The 17819-nt window shown below is 40.3% G+C and overlaps 1 protein-coding gene across 7 annotated transcripts in view; it reads left to right on the forward strand.

Moving 5' to 3' along the window:
• The window catches only part of akap13 (A-kinase anchoring protein 13), a 188219-nt gene extending 172304 nt beyond the window's left edge, over window positions 1–15915 (forward strand). For 3 of the 7 annotated variants that reach the window (XM_036564912.1, XM_036564914.1, XM_036564918.1), the window contains 10 exons: window positions 819–1000; window positions 2148–2230; window positions 2915–3097; window positions 4859–5023; window positions 5640–5710; window positions 7618–7662; window positions 8344–8394; window positions 9885–10325; window positions 13512–13824; window positions 14959–15914. In XM_036564912.1, coding sequence (XP_036420805.1) covers window positions 819–1000; window positions 2148–2230; window positions 2915–3097; window positions 4859–5023; window positions 5640–5710; window positions 7618–7662; window positions 8344–8394; window positions 9885–10325; window positions 13512–13824; window positions 14959–15017 — 1593 coding nt within the window. In that variant the 3' untranslated portion in view covers window positions 15018–15914. Of the gene's footprint in view, window positions 1–818; window positions 1001–2147; window positions 2231–2914; window positions 3098–4858; window positions 5024–5639; window positions 5711–7617; window positions 7663–8343; window positions 8395–9884; window positions 10326–13511; window positions 13825–14958 lie in introns of all 7 variants that reach the window. The other 4 variants (XM_036564915.1, XM_036564917.1, XM_036564916.1 and 1 more) reach the window with 4 other exon arrangements.
• The last annotated feature ends 1904 nt before the right edge of the window (window positions 15916–17819 follow it).

The following is a 17819-nucleotide window of genomic DNA, read 5'->3' on the forward strand; positions in this document are numbered from 1 at the left end:
TGTCAATATGTGTTTTTAACAACAGTTTGGAAAACTGTCAAATCATTATTGATGATTATTTATCATTACCTGCTCTTCAAACTGAGGAAAACAATATGTATGTGAAGTTGAGTCAGAGCTGGTTTATGAGGAGCCTCTTCCTATTTCCCCTGTTATATCAAATACAGGACTGCGAAACAGCAGAGGGCGCTCACGAGCGTTTCCTTAATGAATGGGGGTGAATGGAGCTCAATGGCTGAAAACAGAACGTTAAAATAGATTCTAATCACTGAACCAGAACTTTCCTTTAATTTTAGACAGTAGAAGGATGGATTTCACTAAAAAAGCAAAGAAAACTCACCTGTTTGTTTCCTTTTTATACAGCAAACGGGTTTTGGGCAGCAGGACGCCGACATTACTGCTACTGAGTGCTGATTGGTTGGCGAGTGGAGCAGCTCATTGGCTGTTCGTGCTCACTGATGTCATGAACGTACATGAGGCGCCGTTTTAAACTCCTATACCTCGAGTTTAAAAGCTCTTAAAAATATAACAGCAGTGTTAAAATGTTTTATGCTGCTCTGTGTTCAGGAAATAAATGTTTTCTTTTACATTAAAAATGTTTAAACATTTCTATACTATTTTAACTATATTAACCCATTCATTTTGCACTCGCTCGGGAGCGCCCTCTAGTGTTTGAGAAACCCGGAACACATTAGTTCAGAGAGTTTTTCTCTCTACATGTTCTCTGGTTGAGTGTTAAGCTAGTTGTTTACAAACCAAAGAATTCAGAGTGTTCGCAAACTACTGACAGGTTTTGTGTTCTCTGCGTTTCCATGCAGGATCAGCGTTCTACCGTGATCTCTCTGCACAAGCTGATCGTGAGGGAAGTTGCTAATGAAGAGCGCGGCCTGTTCCTCATCACGGTCGGGATGGACAAGCCGGAGATGGTGGAGGTTTACGCCAGCTCCAAAGTGGAGAGGAACACATGGATCCAGCTCATCCAGGGCGCCATGCAGTCCATGTGAGTAGCTTTAGCCGAGCAGAGCCGGACTAGGACCAGGCCCAGAACCAGTTTCAGTTCATTCATTTATCATATCGCTGCTGTCGGAAGAAAACCGCCAAAATGGTAACTTTACAGGAGAAGGAAAAAACATACTTTACTTTTAATGGAAGTCAATGGAACCAGACTTTTTTCCAAGTCATTTTGGGTCGATTCTTTTGGTCCATTCCTCATGAAATTTACACATAATGTAAAGAATAAATGGTATTTTCAAATTATATCAAAAACTGGAAAACGACAAAAATGGAGATACGAGGTTTTGTTCCAACAGCAATATGCATTGTTCGTTCATCTGTTCTTTCATTTCACGTGTTGCTTTGTTTGTTCATCCATCCATCCATCCATCCATCCATCCATCCGTCTGCATGTCTGTTCATCCGTGACTTAAAAGCGGGATAGTGATGTTAGTTTCTGTAGGAGGGGCGGGGCAGGCTAGGAGTGTCAATCAAGCTGCTCATTAGCCACGCCCACACAGCCACTCTACACATTTTTAATTCGAGCTTTGCTAAGTGTTTAGTATCAGGTTTAGTATCGTATAAGCATTTATATATTTTATTCTGTGTTCTCTAGAACTGTAAGCATTAGCACTACTGCAACGCTATACAGCGTTAAGCTGTGCTATATTAACTAAAACACAGCCTACTAACCAAATATTGAAGTTCAATTATTACCAAAACTATAACGTGCACCACAAAGACTCCCCCACCTGAGCTGAGGTCCTTTTTCCTGTCATAGAGCTTTTATTGATTTTTTTCAGTGAGTCATTAGGTTTGAGGTTCATCTCAAACAGCATGATCTCAACATTATGATCACATGGATTTATCAGGAAATGGACACATCCCTTTTCGGTGATGTTCTCAGGGTTCTCTATTGAGGTCAGTAAATAAGCTGAAGTACCCAGTTACTGAACTCACTGCGTTCCAGAATTTACCCAGAGGTGTTGGGTGTTTGCATATACACAGCCTGGCCACTTTATAAGAAACACTAACCTTATAGCTTCACTATAGGAGTGTAATGAATTGTCATTGTTATGATGCTGGTGAAAATGCTGTAAAAGCAGTGGATGTTTGCGGTGAGGATGTTCTGACCGTCTCTGATGGTCCTACAGAGAGAGGGAGGACGATGAAGGAATCCCAAGTGAGAACGAGGAAGACAAGAGACTCCAAGAGATCAAAGCCAAAGAGATGAGAGGTACTTACACTCGGCTTTTCATGTATTTTATCACTCAGTCACTGTCTTTTTAATATAAAATCACTCAGCTGCCAGTTGTTTATTAGAAACACCTGCCTCATACTTACATTCACTGGCCACTTTATTAGATACACCTACCTTGTACTTCCACTCTCTGGCCACTTTGTTAGAAACACCCACCTCGTGCTTCCACTCTCTGGCCACTTTATTAGAAACACCTACCTTGTGCTTCCACTCACTGGCCACTTTATTAGAAACACCCACCTTGTACTTCCAATAACTGGCCACTTTACTTGAAACACCTAGCTTATTCTTCTACTAACTGGCCACTTTATTAGAAACACGTACCTTGTCCTTCCAATAACTGGCCACTTTATTAGAAACGCCTACCTTGTGCTTCCAATGACTGCGCACTTTGCTTGAAACACCTAGCTTATTCTTCTACTAACTGGCCACTTTATTAGAAACATCTGCCTTGTACCTCCAGTCACTGGCCACTTTATTAGAAACACCTAAAAGAAACACCTTTTGTCAATGTAGTACAAATAAAAATAATAATGTACTTTTGCTAATCTAATCATTTTTGCTGCTGATAATTTCTCTCGTGTGTAAGTGTTTAATGTCATTAATGTTATTAATGTCATTAATGTTATAATGTTATTAATGGTGTCATGCTGTTCTCAGATCTGCTGCAGAAGAAGGACGAGCAGATCGTGTGTTTGCTGGAGGAGAAGGTGCGTTTGTTCCGGGAGCTCTGTGAGAGCGCGCCTGTGGAGGACGCCGCGCTGCGCAGCAGGATGATGTTCAGGGCCACCAGTGATGAGGTCACCAAAGGAGAGCCAATCATCAAAGACGCTCTGAAGGAAGGTGAGAATATCTGTTTCGGCTACAACTGACTTACTCTTGAGAGCGAAAGCTCGATGAATGGATTTACACAGCTTTCCCACTACCTGTAAATACTACTCAAAACACACTTAAAGATGGTTCTTCAAGGGTTCTTTAGTAAAGACAATGGTTCTACTTAGAACCACGAGTTCTATATAGAACCATTTCAGGCTTAAGTGGGTCTCTGCATGATGAAATGGTTCTTCAGTTTGATGGAGAATGTGTTGTACTGCTCTATATAGCACCAAAAAGGGTTCTTCTGTTGTTATGATGTCAGGCTTGTTACAATACAAGAACCCTTTTTGGTGCTATACAGAACCCTTTTCAAAAAGCTTCTGTGTACAACACATTCCCCATCAATCTGAAGAACCATTTCACCATGCAAAGGCCCCCCCAAGCCTGAAATGGTTCTATATAGAACTCATGGTTCTAAATAGGACCATTGTCTTTACTAAAAGACCCTTGAAGAACCATCTTTGTGTACTTTTTACTGTTCTTACTACTATGTCTTTGATAATGCCAATTGCTACTAGCGACCCAATAGAGTGTCTAACAGTATGTTAGCGCAAAGCTAACAGTGATTCATATGAACATTTTTGGCCGTTCTAGATTAAACACTGACATTTGAAGCCTGTAACTGACATTACTGTATGTATCAGTGTTACAGTGACTCAGTGAAGAGTCCTGACACAGAGCTGCCGCCGCTGTTTTCCATTCCTAGCAAATAACCAGAACCTGCTTAGACTACGATTCATGTTCACAGTCAGTGACGTATCTAGAAATTCCCAGCATCGAATTCTTCTGTCACTCAACCCAAATGTTAAAAAGAGCCATTTTGTCCTTTCAACGAAAATCAAACCACCTTGGGGGCCACAACATTTAATGTCCATTTATTTAAGTAACGTTTCACCATCTCAGCTGTAGATCTGTCTCAGTATGTGCTGATGTTCAAGTATAGACTAAAAAATATAATATAAACAAAAACACAGACTCACTTTGCTCTGCTTTAAGATTTAGCACAGCTGTGGCCGCTTTTCTCACATCTCCAGCAGGAAACTTTTCCTCAAAAGTGGAACAGTTTCTTGTAAAATGTCTCTCAATGTTCGACTTTTTTACGAGGCTGAAGTCGCTTCTCGCTCACCAGCTTCTCGTTCGAATTTTCCCCTTCCACCTTAGATGGTGCAGAATGTAACTGCCACACTATTTAAGGTGGAACGGGAGCTTCACGACTTTTTAGTGTTTGAGATTCCATTCATTTGAGAAGTCCATTCATCTCCAAATTATCGATGTTCGTCTTAAATCTCTCTCTTTGCCGTTTCGTTAGCTACTAGCTAGGCGAGACTGTTGTCTGTGTTGCTATGGTGACCAGCAGTCTGCGCTGATCTTCAGGGTTAAAGGGTGAATTAGCAGTTCTACATTAACTCCAGAGTTTAAGACCATTTATTGTTAAACTATGTTGAACGATCAGCAGAGCTTTATTTTACTGTAAAGGAGGATTATTTTATTTTTACCTACAAATCTGATTCTGCTGAGGAGCCACAACCCAGATACCACAGAGAGAACAATCCTGATTGGATAATTTTCTGAATGTTTTAAGAATGTAACCCTTTCCTGGCCTCAAATCCTGCAGAGTTTAAATACAACATGCGCGAAGAGCTCATTAAATAAAAATGAACTGAGCATGATATTAGTAATAATAATGCATATTGTAATATATATTTATGTCTTGTGGTGTGTGTGCAGTGGAGAAGCTGCAGGAGCTGGTGAACGGCAGTGTGTGTGGAGCGGTGGGGCAGCAGGTGTGTGCGGGGCAGGAGAGCGCGAGTGTGAGCTCGGTGAGTTTACCGCGAAGAGCCGAAACGTTCGGAGGATTCGACAGCCACCAGATGAACAGCTCGAAGATCAGAGGTATTTTAATGTTTTAATTAAATTAGAATTAAAAAAAAATAGTTGAATTTCAATTGTTTTAAGCTTTTGTATTTGATTAATGAAAACATCAGACAAGTTGATTTCCATCCCACAGGCAGAAAGGCCTCTAGGGGGCCTGCAGAACTGAGATGCCTCGTTAGGCCTTAATTGACTCGTTAGGACCGGTTAAATACATAATTTGGCCAGGGGTGCCCAAACTTTTGCATACAGTTGTATGCGTTGGAGATCTGGTGTTGGGGTTGTGTGTGTGTGTGTGTGTGTGTGTGTGTGTGTGTGTGTTCTTGTATTGCTATACTTGTTAGGACTCCATGTCCTCGCTATGATAGGAATATATGAAATTTTTGCTCAAGTGAGGATCAGCAAAATGTGTTGTTTTCGCCACAATTAAGTTTTTTTTATTCGAAAACTAAAAGAGCAGAAAAATTGCCTTTTGGACACCTTTGGTTAAGGTTAGGTTTAGGTGTAGTATTTTTTGGCTACAGTAACACAAAAATCAGTAGAAACCTATGGACGTCCTCATATGTATAGCAAGACTAGGAGTGTGTGTGTGAGAGAGAGAGAGTGTGAGAGGTTAACTCATGTCTTTGATCTTCAGAAGGAGAGAGAGAAGAAGTGGATGAGTCAGCGGAGCTGCGGAGGACTGAGTCAGACAGCGTCCTGAAAAAGGTGTGTGTGTGTGTGTGTGCGTGTGTTTATGGCTGCACTGTGTGTACTGGAGGCCACATGACCCAGTTTAGTTTATTGTACAGATAACAGTGTGTTTCATATTGCTTTATAGTGTACTTCAGTGTATAGTGTAGTTGATCATGTGGCTGCTGTCGGAAGAAAACGTTGTATCTCCAAAATGGTAACTTTACAGGAGAAGGAAAAAACATGCTTTACTTTTAATGTAAGTCAAAGGAACCAGACTTTTTTTCAAGTCATTTTCGGTCAGTTCTTTTAGTCCATTCATCATGAAATTTACACACAATGTAAAGGGTAACAGTTATTTGCAAATTATGTCAAAAATGGAGATGAAAGTTTTTTTCCGACAACAGCGATATAGTCTATAATGTATAGTTTAATGTCGTTTATTGTGTAGTTCATAGTCTGGTTTAGAGTGTAGTGTATAATTTGTGTAGATGATCACAGATCACAGTGTAGTTCATAGTGTAATAATGTAATAAATCGCTTTTATGTGTAGTTTATAGCAAAACGTATAGTTGATAGTATAGTGTCTAGAGTATAGTTTATAGTGTAGTGTATGGTTGATATAGAGTAGTGTATAGTTTAGAGAGTATTGTTTAGATTGTAGTTTATTGAGCACTGTATAGTTTAGACTGTAGTTTATAGAGTAGTTTAGAGTGTATAGTGTAGTTTGGTCTGCAGTTTTTAGAGTAATGTGTAGTTTTGAGTGTTGTAGTGTGTAGTTTATAGTGGAATGTATAGTTGATCATGTCTAGAGTGTAGTTTATAGTGTAGTGTATGGTTTAGAGTGTAGTGTATAGTTGAGATAGAGTAGTGTTTATAGAGAAGTGTATAGTGCAGGGGTGTTTAATTAAAATTCAGTAAGGTCCAGTTTGAGAAAATTTCCTCGACCAAAGGTCCAGAACATCATAATGTCTAACTTGCATCACGACTCAGTGCCATATACTGTTTACTGAAGTAGCCTAGTAGGTATATCAACATCTTATACAGTCAACAACTGAATGTCAAATCAAATAAAGTCCAGTTCAGTAACATTTCAACAACATTTATTGCCAGTTTTCTCTTTTTAGATCACGTCATGTGAAATAATCTCCCTCTGACTCACTTTCTTCTCCGACTGCTGTGTCTCGCCTCGTCCCTCCCCTGTGTGTGTCACTCACTCGAGTCTCAGTGCTCATTGAATATACAGATCTGATTGGCTGAGTAGCATCACGTGATATTTACAACGCATGCGATTGGTCTGTGAGTCTCCGGCCGCTAAACCGGTACCGTAAAGTCTAGAAAAGCTATGCCGATTAAAATAGGACCACCCCGTCAAAATTAAATAATTCTCCATAGGTGCAGGCCCGCATGTGACAGCGTCTGGGTCCGGAATCAGACCGCAGTCCACCTATTAGTGACCTCTGGTATAGTGTATAGCTATAGTTGTATATAGTGTAGTGTATAGTTTAGAATGTAGTTTATGGTGTATTGTTAAAAAATGTACTTTATTGTTCATATAGTCTATACTTTCATTAATCTCATTTAAAGTGTAGTGTATAGCGTAGTTTTTACAGTAAGTATGTTTAGTTACTGATGTGTCTGCTGAGTGTTTGTAGTGAATATACAGTTTTAGTTCTGTTGCCGGTGCTGTGCTGTGCTGTGCTGTGCTGTCAGGACTCTTTCAGTCGTCCCTGCTGTATTAGAGCAGAGTTCATAAAATTCTAAGCGGTCATTAAAATAACCCACATCCTGCTGATTAAGGGTGTATCGTAGGCCAGATGTAGGCGAGATGCTGGTGATGATCTCTGAGCTGCAGTGTTTCCGGCAGGTGTTTACTGTGTGAGAGGTTTGAGTAAATAATGACCAGCTTTGTTTGAGTGTGTAATTACTCCTCTCTTCCACAGGGGGGCAATGCAAACCTACTGCTACTGCTCAAGAGGAACAGTGAGGTAGGAGAACCATCTGACCACTGGTGTGTGTGTGTGTGTGTGTGTGTGTGTGTGAGACTCACAGATGAGATTAAAGGTGAATTATTGTTAGTGTTGTGGTGAGCAGCGCCACCGTGATCTGTTTACTCAGACTGAATGAAATTAAATACCTCACTGCAAAACATTTAGAGTGTTTGATCTCTAATGCTCTCTCGCTCTGCCCTTTTCTCTCTTTCACACACTCTCTCTCTCTCTCTCTCTCTCCTCTCCTCTCTCTCCTCTCTCTCCCCTCCTCTCTCTCCTCTATCTCCTATTCTCTCTTCTTCTCTCTCTCCCCTATTTACTCTCTTTCTTATTCGCTTTCTGTTTCTTTCTCCCTCCTCTCTTCAATACTTCCTCACTTTCGTTCTCGCTGTCTCTCATATTTCTTTCTTTCTTTTCTTTCTTTCTTTCTTTTTCTTTTCTTTTCCAATCTCTTTTTATCTCTCCCTTTCTTCTCTTCATCTCGCTCTCTTTCCTTTCCTTCCTCTATTCTCTCTTTCTCTTGTTCGCCTTCTGTTTCTTTCTCTCTCCTCTCTTCAATACTTTCTCTCTTTCATCTTTCTTTTTTCTTTCTTTTCTTTCTTTCTTTCCAATCTCCTTTTATCTCTCCCTTTTCTCTCTCTCTCTCTCTCTCTCTCTCTCTCTCTCTCTCTCACTCAGCAGGTACTCCAGAGTGTCACTCGTCTTCACGACCTTTTGAACACATTACAGGTGAGTCACTGCAGCCCCCCCACCACTCTTTATGTCCTGCTGGCTGTGTCACCTGAGCTGGTTCTGTTCTGTCTCCAGGCAGAGAATCTGACCGCAGCCTTTAAGGCTTCAGTGCAGTTAGAAGCCGGTCCACTCTGACTGTTTATAGACCTTTTACTGGACTGTATTATATATACACACCTCCCTGTATCTGCACTCACTGTCCATTTAATCAGCTCCACTGACCATATAGTTTCAGTCTGTAGTTCTGCAGTTACAGACTGTAGTCCATCTGTTTCTCTGCATACTTTACCCTGTTCTTCAGTGGTCAGGACCCCCACAGGACCCTCACAGAGCAGGTGTTATTTGGCTGGTGGATCATTCTCAGCACTGCAGTAACACTGACATGGTGGTGGTGTGTTAGTGTGTGTTGTGCTGGTACAAGTGGATCAGACACAGCAGTGCTGCTGGACGTTTTAAACGCTGTGTCCACTCACTGTCCACTCTATTAGACACTCCTACCTTGTCAGTCCACCTTGTAGATGTAAAGTCAGAGACGATAGCTCATCTGCTGCTGCACAGTTTGTGTCGGTCATCCTCTAGTCCTTCATCAGTGGTCACAGGATGCTGCCCACAGGACGCTGTTGGCTGGATATTTTTGGTTGGTGGACTATTCTCAGTCCAGCAGTGACAAAACAGTGACAAGTTTTTATGTGTATGTACACTACCCGGCCACTTTATCAGAAACCCCTAGAGACTGTAGTCTATCTGTTGATGTACAGTGGGGGGGGTTAGCCGCTGTGCCTCATATGCTCATACCAGCACCTCACACACTACAATATCAGTGTCACTGCAGTGCTGAAAATGGACCACCACCCAAATAATATCTGGACAACAACGATTCTGTGACTGACCATTGATGAGTAAACTGTGCAGGAACAAGGTGTTGTAAAATGGCTAGTCAGTGGACTCAAGGGTTAATGTTTCTAATAAATTGGCCAGTGAGGACGTACAGGATTGGTGTGTTTGGTCCTCAGTCCAGCAGTGAGAGCCACTTGCACCAGCGCAATACACACCAACACACCACCACCACGTCAGAGTCACTGCCACCACCCAAATTTTATATATGTATATATATGTGTGTGTGTGTGTGTGTGTATGTGTATATATATATATATATATGTGTACACAAAAACTGGACACACTATGTATTTAATACACTATATTTTTGCATATGTACACTGGCTGGCCACTTTATCAGAAACCCTTAGAGACTAAAATGGCCAGTGAAAGGACATATACGATAGGTGTTTCTAATAAAGTGACCAGTGAATGGGAGTCAAAGTACTCTCACAGTTCTACACCAGACATCTTTATAAGCCTGTATATTACCAAAGCATAGAAATGCAGTGTTTCAGTTCGTTACTGCACATATTTAACGATGGAAATAGCCGAAGGAATAATAACTCTAATAATAACTAATAATAATAACAACTCTCTCTTTCTCTCAGGCTGTGGTTGTTCAGCAGGACACCTTCATCGAGGATCAGCGCCAGGCCCTCCTCAGTGACCGTCCCTCGGTCACCTCCCGCCATCCCTCCGTCTCCTCCTTGTCGTCCTCATCCTCCTCTTCCTCACGGCCGGCGTCTCTGATCGAGCAGGAGAAGCAGCGGAGCGCGGAGCGGCAGAGGCAGGAGGCGGAGGAGAGGAGGCGCAGGGAGAGGGAGTGGGAGCAGAGGGAGAAGGAGGTGCAGCAGAGAGAGGAGCGCGTACACGCTTTGGAGGAGGAGAACACGAGGGTGAGCAAGGAGCTGGACGAGGAGAGGAACGAACTGCAGAACAAAAAGGAGGAGTATCAGCGAGACCTGGCCAGGCTGAGGGACAGTCAGAGGAGGCTGGAGAGAGAGAGGGAGCAGCTGTACACGCACTCACAGCTACGGCAGAGCGCTGAGGTGAGGACCAGCGCCCGGCTGACGTCCACGACCCACAGGTTTATCTGTAGCGGTTGTAGTTTTGGTCGTCGATAAGGCAGAACCTTAAACCAAAAGCCTCAAATCCAGCCCTTAAGTCTGTTTTCCGGTCCAGGGGTCATATTACAGAAACATACTAGTTCTGATGTCTTATTAGTCACCACGACAACCTCAGTTAGGACTGAATTTACACCAAAAGCTATCACAGTTCCTAACTTCCTAGTCTTTTCCATTTACTCCAGATGAGAAAACAAGATTACACTAACATCCTAACTGGACTAAGGCCCAATCCTGTTTCACCTCTTGCTCCTACCACTTAGCCCGTAGCCCTCCGTTTTGCACATTTACGTCTTATATGTAGGGTGTCCCGGTCTTCATTGAGATAGAGGGGTAGGGCGAAGTGTTGGGGCTACATGGCCCTCCAAATGGAGGTTTTTCAGAAACTCCGAACAGAGAGTTACGAAAGAAAAGAAAACGCTTCTCTGTTATAATTACGATAACCAATGTATTATCTTAGTTTAATGTTGTGTCAGTGTATCATTATGGTCCTTTTCTTCATTACAAGCATAAAAAGTAGTTAGTAGTGCTGATGTCTCCGTAGCTAGCTAACTAAATTTCCCGTTCCACCTTAAATAGTCGAGCAGTTCTGACGCCTGAAGTGCTAGAATGTAACTGCTGCTCCATTTAAGGTGGAACGGGAAAATTCGAACAAGAATCTGGAGAATATCTGACTTCAGCTTCATATCACTGAAGAATTAGGGGTGGGTGATAATAAATAATTGCCCCCCTCTTTGAAGTCATATGATGCCCTAAATGTAACTAAAGACCAGCAGTGAGGAGCTGAACTTTACGGTTCAACTTTGTAGTTCAGCAAATCCCAGACAATGAACGCACGTTCTCCACCGTTGCCTCTCATCACCGTGTGTCTAATGTGATAATCTAAAAGAAATTATCAGGAGAACTACAGAAACATAAGACCAAAACTGTAAATAATTCTGGTTAGGCACACCCCCAGTGCTACAGTAGTTATGTATATTTTAGTTCCTGTTTAGTTATTTACTAATAATTCACTCTGTTCTACAGTTTCTCATTAGACTGAATGAATAACTGACTCTAAATGTAGGTATTGTGATATAAACTGAGTCTGTTCTACAGTTTCTCATTAGACTGAATGAATAACCGACTCTAAATGTAGGTATTGTGATATAAACTGAGTCTGTTCTACAGTTTCTCATTAGGCTGAATGAATAACTGACTCTAAATGTAGGTATTGTGATATAAACTGAGTCTGTTCTACAGTTTCTCATTAGACTGAATGAATAACCGACTCTAAATGTAGGTATTGTGATATAAACTGAGTCTGTTCTACAGTTTCTCATTAGGCTGAATGAATAACCGACTCTAAATGTAGGTATTGTGATATAAACTGAGTCTGTTCTACAGTTTCTCATTAGGCTGAATGAATAACCGACTCTAAATGTAGGTATTGAGATATAAACTGAGTCTGTTCTACAGTTTCTCATTAGGCTGAATGAATAACCGACTCTAAATGTAGGTATTGTGATATAAACTGAGTCTGTTCTACAGTTTCTCATTAGGCTGAATGAATAACTGACTCTAAATGTAGGTATTGTGATATAAACTGAGTCTGTTCTACAGTTTCTCATTAGGCTGAATGAATAACCGACTCTAAATGTAGGTATTGTGATATAAACTGAGTCTGTTCTACAGTTTCTCATTAGACTGAATGAATAACTGACTCTAAATGTAGGTATTGTGATATAAACTGAGTCTGTTCTACAGTCGATCTATAAGCCTACGTCTTTTTCACTCTGTGAGCTTCAAAAGGATCATTTTGTTCTTGTTTCTGCAGTGAAAGTAATTAGTTAAGAGCATCTTCTACCTTTTCACGTCCTGAAAAAGTGATGTAACTGTTATACAGTGACGTAAAATTAAAAGGCAGTAGCTCACAGATTAATGCAGTCATTTCTGCAATTGTTCGTACTCATATTTGATCCTTTGGCCTTAATCCGTAATCTAACCCAAACCTCAGAGTGAATGGAAACCCCTGAGCCAGACACAGAGTACTTTTGCTCAGCCTCCTGTGGAGCCGATCACCTATCAGATCCGTGTGAAACCACAGGAGAGCCGTTACCCTGCAGATGTAGAAGTGTATCTACATTTGATTGATTTTATTCATCGTATTTAAATTTGCCGCATGCATAGGTTGACTACTGGTGTATACATGTTCTCAGACAATGACCAGGACATTTTTAGTGTAATGTTTAAAGCGATAATTTGATTTTATTTATCAAAAAATCTAATTTACAGTTTTCCTTCATTTAGTTTACAAATGTTACAAAAATAACAGTAATGTTAATTAACAGTAATGCTCATTCAGCTGTATTCAGTCCTAAATTATTTTATTTTATAAATGTTAATGTAGCAGAATCCGCCAATATTTACATAAAAACATGATGATTTTCGGTCGTTGTGTCAAAAGTACATGGAGTTGCAAAAAGTTGTCAGATTTACAGTTTTTAACTCAAATTTTAATTAGAACGATCAAAATAGGTACATGCAGTGTGTTGTGATTTAAAATAGTCCCTAAAGAAAACTTCTTATTTCAGATTTTCCACTATTTTCCATCATCAACATTCCATATGAACTCGTGTAGGTTCACTGGTGGTTCTGGATAGTAAATAAAATGTCTATATTTGTGTTGTAGTCATGGCGACCCCTGGTTCCTATCACCACCACTGTAAAGACATCTGAACCATTTCACACCAAACCACTCTGAATGACTGACATCTCAATTGAATTATGCTGAAATTTTGGAAAATTCCTGGAACTCCCCTTTAACTCTTAACGCAGCCTGTGTAGTTTCCATGTGGTTGCTCTTGAGTGTCCCAAGTCAAATACTTTTTTGTGTATGAAGTATGAATTTGAGTATAAATGAACACTAAACGAGACAAATGCTTTTATTATGATTTGACAGAGGTGTTTGAATTTGAACACCTCTGTTCAGTGTTTAGCGCTGCTGACGGTCATTAAATTCAAAGCGCTTCTGAGTGTACTGATGTTTTACTCGCTGTCTGCTCACAGGGTTAGATACGTATGTTCTTATGTTATGGCTCATTCTTCCTCCTCCTCCTCCTCTTCCTCCAGCAGGATCAGCCCCAGCAGAGGCCGCGCACTTCCTCCTCCGCCTCCGAGGACTCTCTGAAGCTGCAGAGTTCCGGAGAACCGGCTGAGTCTGCGGAACTGTCCACCTCTCTGTCCGCCCACGACCTGCCATCCCGCGTGGACTCCAAACGCAAGAGCAAGAACCTGAACCCGTTCTCCTCCGGATCCAGCCAGAAGGGCGGCGCTGCGGAACCGCAGAGCCAAATCCCCTCCCGCCTGCTGCAGCTCGCCAAACCCAAGGAGAAGAAGGAGAAGAAGAAGAAGAAAGGCAAAGGCCAGCAGAGCCAGAACACGGGTACAGCAAACACACTGACTCACCCCTCGCCTCCCTACCACTTAGCCCTAAATCAGATCAAATCACGTTTGTCACATCACATTTACACAGGTCCAACCTGAGTGAAAATCTTAGGTGCGTAGCCCCCTTGTAGAATTATACATATAAAATTATATATATATATATATATATATATGAATCACAAACATATATATATATATATATATATATATATATATATATATATGAATCACAAACATATATATATATATATATATATATATATATATATATCGCAAATATATTTTATAGCACAGGATTAAAGTAATTTAGTATTTAATTTAATATTTTAGAAATAATTTAGTAATTTTACTAATAATTTTATATTTCTATGGCTTGTTTTATCGCTTTTTTCTTAGGGTATAGATTATTTCTTAGGGTCATTTATAGAACAGGATTAATATAACCTAGGATTATTTCTACAGTTCGTTTTATAGCACAGGAATAATATAACCTGGGATTATTTCTACAGTTTGTTTTATAGCACAGGAATAATATAACCTGGGATTATTTCTACAGTTTGTTTTATAGCACAGGAATAATATAACCTGGGATTATTTCTACAGTTTGTTTTATAGCACAGGAATAATATAACCTGGGATTATTTCTACAGTTTGTTTTATAGCACAGGATTAATATAACCTAGGATTATTTCTACAGTTTGTTTTTATAGAATAGGATTAATATAACCTAGGATTATTTCTACAGTTTGTTTTTATAGAATAGGATTAATGTAACCTGGGATTATTTCTACAGTTTGTTTTATAGCACAGGATTAATATAACCTAGGATTATTTCTACAGTTTGTTTTTATAGAATAGGATTAATGTAACCTGGGGTTATTTCTACAGTTTGTTTTTATAGCACAGGATTAAAATAATTTGGGAATATTTCTAAGGCTTGTTTTATAGCACGGGATTAATATAACCTGGGATTGTTTCTAAGGTTCGTTTTATAAAACAGGATAAATATAACCTCAGATTATTTCTAAAGTATAGCACAGGATTAATATGACCTAGGTTTATTTCTATTTCGTCAAAGTTTAATGACGTTTGTTCCGCCTCTAAAACGTTTTCTGTTTGTGTTTGTTTGCAGAAGCCCAGGATGCAGCAGTGCCGGGACCTTCAGCGGACGGGGCGGTCTTTTTCTGCTGAGCTCTCCTCCGGCCCCCGATTCCTCGTAGATCGTATTCTTCCTGTGTTCGTCAGACGGAGTTAAAGTGCCTCACCCACCCACCTGTGTTCAAAAACCCAGACGAGAGAAGAAACCCTTACTTCTTTATGCAAAAACCTGCGGAGTCTCATGATTTTTCTCTCTGTTCCACACAAACTCTCACCCATGTCAGCGCTCACCTGGGAGTTTTAATGAGCGGTCTCTGGCTCATCTTGGTTGGTGTTGGTATATGTCGGGACACCGTGGGCACTTTCTGGAGACTTTTTCACCCTTTTTGTTGAATTTTTATTCATTTGAGAGAGTAAAATCAGAGATTTCCTGCAGCAGGAGGCTTCAGGCTTAGGCTTCCGGGATTGGGGGAGTCCTCCAGGCCTCTAGGGGCGCTCTACCATTCACCGGAGGAGGTTTGCCTAAAAGTCAACACCATTTTTGGGAAGTGGGTGAATTCCAGACACCACTTACAGTGAGACTGAGACTGTCTAGACGTTTCTCTCGTCTTCTTTCTGAACCATTAGAGCTGATATACACTGGCAGTCAAAAGTTTGGGGACATGTAGCTCTTTAAACTGTTTTATATAAATGAACGTTTGCAGTGTGACTTTGTAGGAAGATTCCACCCATTTTACTAAATTTTAGGTCATTAAAATTTAAGGTTTGATGTGAAATGGTTTATTGTAGAGAAACTTAACGACTCAGAAATACAGCCCAAGTGAACCTACACAGTTTTTAACTCGAATACTGCTGGTAAAATAGTGGAAAATCTGAAATAATAGGTTTTCTTTGGGGACTATTTTGCCTCACAACACCCTGCATGTATCCCTCCACCATGAATGGGTTAAGAATACATTTTAGAGCCAAAATCATCTCAAAACTATCATAAAACAGTGTCTCAGTCATCAGGCAGTGAATTCATAACCATTTCATGTAGGAACTTTCTGTGAGGGAGCTTTTAGAGGTGGACGTCTGGTTCCTATCACCACCACTGTGAACAGTTCTGACTGTTATGTTTCTCTAGAACAGAGCGTTTCACACCAAACCGCTCTGAATGACTAGTTTTTACATCTTAACCGTGTAATTATGCAGAAATTTAGAAAAATCAGTGTAATTGCCCTTTAAACCACCTTTAGACCACATGAAGCATGAGTGCTGAAGATAAGTATAAAGCATATAAAGCCCAAAGCGTCAGGACAGAGCTGCTTTATGACGAACTAAACCTTTACAGTGATTTATGTCTCACATAATTGAAAAGTAAGAGTGAGAATGAAACATTATAGAAGTCGGCAGTGTCCTCAAACTTTTAACTGGCAATTTAAGCCTAGTTACTTAACCACTGAGCAGTTCGGCAGTCGGTTTTGAAGATAAAGATTTTGAAGCTACTGTAAGTAGACAGAGAGAGAGAATAGAGGGAAAAGTGCACCCTTCAGTTTTAATGAGTCTGTAGAGAAGGAGGGTGAAGTGTAAGAGTTCTGAACTGGTATAAAGGGGTAGTTTTATTTTAGTCTAATTCTTCATCTCCCTCTTTTAATGAAAGCGACTGAATAATATTATGAAAAGTGACACTGAAGACAGTTTTATAACGTCAGTTTACTTTTTCTTTGTTTTTTTTTTACAGTCCTTTGTGGTTTTAGTTTTATTTTAGCACTTTATACGGCACATTTTGTTTAAAAAAAGGGGCAAATCCGGCTTTAATCAGAGAGACAATCATTCGGCTCCAAAAATACAGCTTCTTATTAATGGAGCAGAGCAGGAGAGATGAGATTTACTTTAAAAGATCTTTATCTTATGAATGTTTTGTAAATTTTCAGCCAAACACAAAGCTAGCTTTGGTGTAAGCTAACACAGATAACTGTTGCTGGTACTGCAATGGTGGAGTTTTTGTAAATGGAATGATTTATATATTTAATAACCCAGCTAAGGGAAGCATGTTTATCACGTTAATGATGGATAATCATTTAATAGCCCTGAGCTAAACTGTAAACGCGGCTCGGACGGCGTCTGCCCAGCCTTGATTGGCAGAAATGCGTTCGTGTTTCTGTAATTTTGGCCACATCGCTTCAAATCTGGGTCCACTGAAGGAGTCCTCGCCTGCAGGCCGGGCAAATTATGTTACTCTGGGAAGAAAAATAGCCTTTTAAAAAGAGGAATAACAACAGAAATGCTTTGTTTCCATTAAAAACTTTCAGTTTCTCTTCTCGTCACGAACACAGCTGTCGTTTTCTCGCAAATGCAAGACTATCCAGTTCTTTTCCGCCTCCCTAATGGGCGGCAATAATGAATGTGTCATAATTTAGCCTATCTGTACACAGCCTGTGTGTAACTTTTCAGTTTTCTGCCATGTAAAATCTTCCACAGTAAAGCATGGTGCTAAATTGCCTGGACCACCAGGGGGCGCTTTGGCAGTTTTCAATCGCATCAAGGTGCGAAACAATGCAGGATCATTCAGATGCTTTAATTTAGTGGTGTTTCTCTATTCAAGGGCTGCCATGTTACACCAGACGCCTTCTGTTTTTGGAGAAATGGAGTCATGAAGGAGGATGATGGCCTTTATTTGAAGGCTACCTACACACAGGCTTCATAGCACATTCATAAGCTTTGAATAATGTGTTTATAAAGCAATACTTGAGTGTTTATGGACTGCCCATTTCAGGATTCACATTAATATGTGTTATAAAGTAACTGACTGTGTATTGACATGAGGGCCCATATAGTAAAGTGAGGTTTATAACACTGTTATGAAGTCACTGTTATGAAGCATCATTCTGAAGCAATGGAAGGTAAAAGATT

Source organism: Colossoma macropomum, unplaced genomic scaffold, assembly GCF_904425465.1.
Source record: "Colossoma macropomum unplaced genomic scaffold, Colossoma_macropomum, whole genome shotgun sequence".
Lineage (NCBI taxonomy): Eukaryota > Metazoa > Chordata > Actinopteri > Characiformes > Serrasalmidae > Colossoma > Colossoma macropomum.